A 7053-nucleotide genomic window follows, 5' to 3' on the forward strand; every position below is an offset into this window, starting at 1 on the left:
GCCAATAATTGATGTACTGCACTAGCTAAAATAAATGGGCCTATCGAGCTAGAAATACCGTGTCTGTGTTAAATCTAAATGGTGCCGATCGTGGGAAGATGTCATGTTTGGCGGAGCTTCAAGGCACAGCTTCTAGAGGTTGAATCCACAAGCAACTCTGCCAAATAAATTTTTTATAGAGTGATTCTACGCTTATTCCATGAAGTGAAATAAACTATGACGTGGGAAGCTGAAAAAAAGTAGTTTCTTCTTATTCACTTCCCGCTCAAAATCACTTCATACTTCAAATATAACCTAGAGAATTAAAATAAAATCACTTTCAGACATATAATCGCTTCTCTCCAATAATCCTTTGTCAGGGAGTCACGTGAATCAGAAACTCTGTCAAACGGGCCCGGGCTCAAACCAAAGCGAGGATCTTTTTTTTGTTTTGCTTTAGGACACGTACGGATCGTAGAAAAACGAGGCATGAACTCAGCAAAGATCGTGCTAAGACATAACAAATGCCTGACGACCTGCATAATCGGAGCAGAGCTACAGCATCGACCCATGCTCCGCCTGCTTCTCGTTGAACACCCTCTCCCTAGCGTCCTCAGCCTGCAAGCGCATTGCCCCATGAGAAAGAGAGAGATAACAGATAACAACAGTACACGCATAAAATCTTCACATAATACAGGTTCCCCTGCTCATTTTGCTGCATCAGTTGTAGTGTAATTAATTTGCAAGTGGTGTGCTTCTTGGATGAAGAACACAGCACATACCATCTTGGGCCAGTCGATGAAGAAGGTGATGGCGCCCATGAGCGCGATCTGCATTAGAGACCCGCAGACGATGCCCAGCCAGAGCCCTCTGGCTCCCATGCGCAGCACGAAGCCGAGGAGGATCGCCACCGGGATCCCCAGCAGGTAGAACGAGCCGAGGTTGACGTACGCGCCCAGGTGCTGCCACCCGCACCCTCGGGCAACGCCTGGTGAAAACAACAGAACAGTTGTTAGTATTCACGACTAGTAACCAAGCAAACCAAACTAAGTGCTCTCGATGGTTGCAACGGCATCTCAGACTTAAAAGTACATGAGAAAGGAATGCACCTGCGAGAACTCCCTGCTGTAGAGCGTCAGTGGCCACGGTGATGCAGACCAGAGGAACCATGTCCGAGACGAACGAGATGACCTCCTCCTCGTTGCTGTACGCGCGTCCCAAGAGGCGTCGTCCCACCAGAAGAGCTCCGCCCACGATCACCGCGCCCGTCACCGTTATGGTCATCGCGACGCGGACAGCTTTCCGAGCTCCTCCAGGGTTTTCAGCGCCCAGCTCGTTCGCAATTCGCGTGCTATATGTTTATATATACACATCAAGAAAATCCATCGAAAAATATACATCAAGATAAGTTTGTTCAAAATCATACCTTTCAGCAGCTCCAACTCCAAAAGGTAGGGTGCTGAATACTGTTACACTCGTCAGACTGTTAAAGAAAAAGGATTTAATTGAGCAACGTTAGGTAAACATTGCTGCAGAAGCAGAACCATGTTTTCATAAATACACTTTGGTCTCGGGGATTCATTTTATACCAGATTGAAAGCACTGATGTTTGAAGCTGTGGGTTGGGCAAAAGCCCTGACGCCAGAATAAGAAGCTCAAATGACCACCATTCAAGACTACCAAAAACAAATATCCATCAGTCACAGGCTAAAGGGAAATTCAACATAGGTAGAGAACCTCGTCAGATCCAGCTAGTATTACCAGATCATAAGTGCAGTGGGCAGAGCTAGACGCAGGAACACGTCCACTCCCTTGAAGGCCTCGATCGTGGGAGGCGTGCGCGTCTCCTTGCAAGAACTCGAGAACATGACGCACCCAACGAGCATGGCCACGTTCAGCCAGAACGAAATGCTCACCGCCAGAGCGGCACCGGTGTACCCCAATCCGGTCTTGAACACCATCACGTAGCAGAGAGGGACGTGGATCGCCATCGTCGCGACGGATGACAGCAGCAGGGGGTATATCAGGCTCTGGGACTGCAGGAACTTGGTGACCGGCTGGATCACCGCGCTCGCGAAGAGCCCCGGGATCAGCCAGATCAGGTACCTCCCGGCTCCGTGGGAGATCATGGGATCCTGGCCTATGAGGACTAGGATCTTGTCCATGAACACCCAGAGAAGCGAGAGCGGGATGCATACGAACAGGAGGGTGACTACTGCTCTGTAGGTATCTGCACCTACTTTACGGTACTGCTTCGCACCATAGGCTTGCCCACATAGAGTCTCCAGTGCACTTGCCATCCCGTACTGTTCCACAAATTCAATAGCTAGTGATTTAGATGATCTCCCTAGGGAGCAAAAAAAAAAATCGCAGGTGAATTGATCACTATCTGTGTCACAGGTGAAGAGGCGCGCAATTGAGCACTACGTGTGTCATATATGGCCTTTCGAGACTACTAGAATGCAACGCAAAAGGGGCAAAGGGAAACGAACACCAAAAATGGATGGATGGAAAAAAAAAAGGAAGAAAGCTAAAAGTGGGGAAAAGCCATGCATGCACGCACCAGCAGGCTGAATCCGGAGACGTTGGCGAGGGAGGTGGCGATGGCGGCGGAGGAGAGCGGGAGCACGCCGGGGAGGTGCCCGACCATCATGTTGGAGGACACCTGCACGGCGTACTGCGACAGGCTCACCACCACCATGGGCAGCGCCAGGTAGCCCAACCGCCCGGCCTCGCGCGCCCACTGCCTCCCACACGACTCTTCCTTCTCATCATCGTCACTTCCTCCCGCCTGCAGCGGCGACGGCGGAAGCAGCAGCGGCGCCGCGGCCTCCTCCCTCGCGGCGGCCATCTCGGGCTCGGCCATCGCTAGAGCTCTTGCGCGGCCACCTCCCGCGGCGCGCGTCGTCGTTGGCTGCCGGCGGTGCTCGGGGCCGTGCTGAAGGCTGTCTGGAGCTGCGGGCGTGGCAGCTGCTGTGCGCGTGTGTGCTTGGTTCTGTTTGTATACACTTTTTCTAGCCACGCTTGAATTATAATTTAAGTGAAAATTTTCTCGATTCTCGCTTTTCGCTTCTCGTAGTTCAAATCGTTGAAGCGGCTTACCACATAAGCGAGAATCGGTGGAAATAAGCAAAGCGTTTGGTGGGATTCTCGCTTATTTCCACCGATAAGCCGCTTATAAGCGCATATAAACGGGACCCTTGTCACGGGGTGGCTTCGACGCAGGTATATGTTGTTGAAGGCCTTGTTTACCCCCAAAATCCCAACTTTGGTACCATACAAAAAGAAGATTCCCCATCACATCAAACTTACGGTACATGCATGGAGTACTGAATGTAGACGAAATCAAAAACTAATTGCGCAGCTTGGTTGTACTTTGCGAGATGAATCTTTTGAGCCTAATTAGTCAATATTTGGACAATAATTCACAAATACAAACGAAACGCTACAGTATGCTACAGTGCTGCACAGTGATTTTGGTTGTCCAAAATCGGGCAAGGGCCGAAATCACGATGGCACGCGCCGCACGCCTCTCTCACGCGTGGGAAACGAGGGGCCCTTCGTCGTCAGAGACAGGTATCATTAATGGTGAATGGTCTGTCCGATTTCAGAGATTTTCCAAACTTTGATGCAATATAGTCGGTAGGTAGTGCTGTAGTAGGTCACCAGTTTTAAGTATTAGTACAATAAAAAATGGATCCGGGATCGGACTTGTGAGTGTGATTGCCTGGACTCCGAAGGCCGAAGGGACGGCGATGCGCGTTGGACGTCCCTCGGAGGTACTCCGTAATTGCAAGAATGTTAGATCCGGTTCCGATACGGATAGTCGGTTTCATCGCAAGATTTGTAACATACGCCGAGAGTAGCTGACGGGGATTTACTATTTTTATCCATTTCCGTATGCTATTTTTCGAAAAAAGTGTATTCTTCATCCCTCAAATATTGCAAAAGTGTGACATCCATCCCTCATGTTTCATTAAATACAAATCAATTCCTTAACTAACTAAATCGGTGTATTTATCATCCTCACCTTAGTTTAACAATGATTTAGTATCATATAACATTGGTTTATGCCATTTAATTATTTTATTAGCCATGTCTATTTTTGAATCAATCTCTATAATAGTTCCGTGTGAATTAAATCCGTTATTTTTTTCTGATATATGTTTCCTGGGCAGCTAATCTAAAGGATTTACTGATTTTTTTTGAATTTATATCTTCAACTCAGCGTATTACATCGGTAACAATAATTAGCCAAATGATTACATGGCATAAACCATCATTAGATGGCAATAAAGAATTGTTAAACTAAAGTTGGATGATAAATACACCGATTTAGTTAGTTAAGGGGTTGATTTGCACCAAACGAAATATAAGAGATAAATATCACACTTTTGCAATACTTGAGGGATGAAAAATACGCTTTTTTTCTATTCATGGTCGGCAAATGGGTGGTGAGGTAATTTATTTATACTCTTGGGAAATCTAGGCTCTGCCATCTTAACCTACTCCGCTGCGGAGCTCACCGTCACGCTCCCTCCTCCTTCACCACCTATCGGTTGTCCTCCGCCACCCGCAGCCTGCAGCACCCCGCCGTCCCACCCAAGGTCCTCTCTTTATAGTCATAGCTTCATCGGAGAAAGGTCCCCCAACAGCCCCGACAACCCCGAACCTAAATCCTAATTCCGAAACCGCCGTGAGAAAACAGCAGTTGGGAGAGAAGGGGAGGAGGAAGATGGCGACCGGAGGAGGTCGTCGCCTAAGGGGCTGGTGAACTGCCGTGAGAAAACAGCAGTTGGGAGAGAAGGGGAGGAGGAAGACGGCGACCGGAGGAGGTCGTCGCCTAAGGGGCCGATGAACCGCCGTGAGAAAATAGCAGTTGGGAGAGAAGGGGAGGAGGAAGACGGCGACTGGAGCGCCTAGGGGGCCCACCGGCCAGTCTCTACCGCGCGCGTGTAGATACGCATGCCTGTCGTAGTTCGATGTGGACATCGAAGTGGGCTCGTCAGTCCATGAGCAAATGGTAGTGCAACTTGTCCAGCGGCCCACTGGATGTGTCATCCGGCTTCATCCATCAATCAACAACGGGCACGTAGTAAGGGCCTGTTTGGGAGCACTTTACTTCAGAAAAATCAGCTCCACTCCACCAGTTCCACACTTTCCTAGCTCCACTCCAATAACTTCAGAAAAACATGAACATGTTTGGTTGGTGGCAGTGCTCCAGCTTCAAAAACATGAACACTTGTTGTGAATAGCCTATTTTACCCTTTGTGAACGGACCCACATGTCTGTCTCTCCTCCCCTTCTCTTCCTCCTGTACACGCCAGCATTTGCTTACAGTTTACAATAATTGGTGGCTCCTGTAGCCTCACAGTTACAAAGATCACACAACAAATCAGATCGATTAGGAGCAACTTGCTAGGCGATAGATCCTGACTCATCATCATTGTGAGCCTGAATCGTGTGAGGGCGTCGGCCTGGATGGTGCCGCAGTCCAGCAGGACCTTGCAAATGTGGAGGCAGGGGGAGATCTCAGTGGTGAAGACGAACCCCGGCGCGGCGGTGACCACGTGCACGTCGTGCCCCGCGGCGACGAGATGCCTCACGACCTGCAGAAGAGGACGCTCCGACCGGCGGCGCCGCCGCAGGGGGCCAGGCCGGCGCGACGAGCGCGTGTGCGGCCACTTCTCCCGCATCGAGTGGTTCGAGACCCCCGACATCGTCGCAGGGGAGCTCGCCCCGGCAGGCCTGCGCCCCGGCCGCGCCGCCGCGGGGGAGCTCGCCCCGGCCGGTGCGTTGCCGCGGGGGAGCTCGTGGGAGAAGGAAACGGAGACGAGGGAGGGTGCCCGTGGGAGAAGGAAACGGAGGAGATAGAAAAATTAGAAACGAACCTGTAACTTGTGTAACCAGTGGCAATGGTGGGTAAATAACCCCAACTCCATGAGGAGGTCTGAAAAGGAGGTTTTTGGAGCAACTCTTGAGGTACTCCATAAAAAACGTGGATCTACCCCCTGCTCCATCTTTTTCCTGGAGCCGGAGTTGCTGGAGCTAGACGCGTTTGGCTGCAAAATTTTTAAAGTTGGTGGAGTGAAGCAATTTTTCCTGAAGTGAAGTGCTCCCAAACACCCATAAAACATGCTGGCGCTGGCATGGCTCGATTCGATGTTCCAGCAGCAATGCAGCATCGTCGAATGAGCAAGAATTAGGGAGACTTGCTGGAAATTAAATGAACATCGTGCATATGGCCGCGCAGTGGGAAGAAGGCTCGATACGGCCCGTATGTCGAAGAGCTGGGCTTGCGGTCGGCCAGGCAGGGCCGCGCAGCTCGGGCGGGTTGGGGATTTGGACGGACCGTAATGTTTTGGGCTGTTTTGATAAGGTGGGCTGTATCTTCTGGGCCTCTGCTTTGCTTTTGGGTTGTGTGACAATGTTGGGCTCCCAGCTCCGGGCTCTCCGACTTTCGATTAGTTTTTCTTTTCCCCACTCCATTTCTCTCGGGAAAAAAAAAGTTATTGGCCTTTTGGGCGGTTTGTGCTAAACTTTTCTCAAACAAAAAAATGTTGGAAAAGAAGTCAAGGCACGAACGCTAGATAACATGAGGAAATTTTACAGCAGTTAGGAGTATTTTTGTAAGCATAGCAGTGTGGAACTACTAAAGAGCCAAAGTCAGAAGAGCAAACTTAAATCTTCAAACACGGATATAGTATCATATTCCCGTCAAAAGAACAACACAAACAGCATAGAAAGCTTCAACCGGACTACACATGTGAATCCGTTGCAACATATGCATCATTGTGCATTTTTTATATAAAAAAACACATCCATGGTTCTGTCAAAGTCCAAACCTTTGAAAGCTGTCGGAACAGTACAGTAGTCAAAGCTAGAAACCTCGCCCTGCGCTGCTGGAACCCTGCACAGCGCAGCGTCTTCCGGCCATGTTCTTGTTGCATAACCGAACATTAAAAAACGCAGGTAGCAGCCGTACGGGTCGTCTTTGCCTCCCCTGTGTGAACCATATGGTTACCGTCTTCGTTCCTTTCTTCAGATACGAGGGTGTTTGGGAGATAGGGGCTA

General features: G+C 49.8%; 1 protein-coding gene across 1 annotated transcript; it reads right to left on the reverse strand.

The window, feature by feature from the left end:
- Positions 1-230: 230 nt before the first annotated feature.
- Positions 231-2954, reverse strand: LOC117855639 (protein DETOXIFICATION 12). Its single transcript, XM_034738025.2, has 7 exons — positions 2543-2954; positions 1741-2285; positions 1569-1655; positions 1406-1462; positions 1089-1330; positions 762-967; positions 231-597 (listed from the first exon to the last, which is right to left on the reverse strand). Exons 1-7 carry the CDS (start codon positions 2843-2845, stop codon positions 535-537), a joined length of 1503 nt encoding a protein of 500 aa, XP_034593916.1. The 5' UTR covers positions 2846-2954; the 3' UTR covers positions 231-534.
- Between the last annotated feature and the right edge of the window lie 4099 nt (positions 2955-7053).

Source organism: Setaria viridis, chromosome 5 (assembly GCF_005286985.2).
Source record: "Setaria viridis chromosome 5, Setaria_viridis_v4.0, whole genome shotgun sequence".
Lineage (NCBI taxonomy): Eukaryota > Viridiplantae > Streptophyta > Magnoliopsida > Poales > Poaceae > Setaria > Setaria viridis.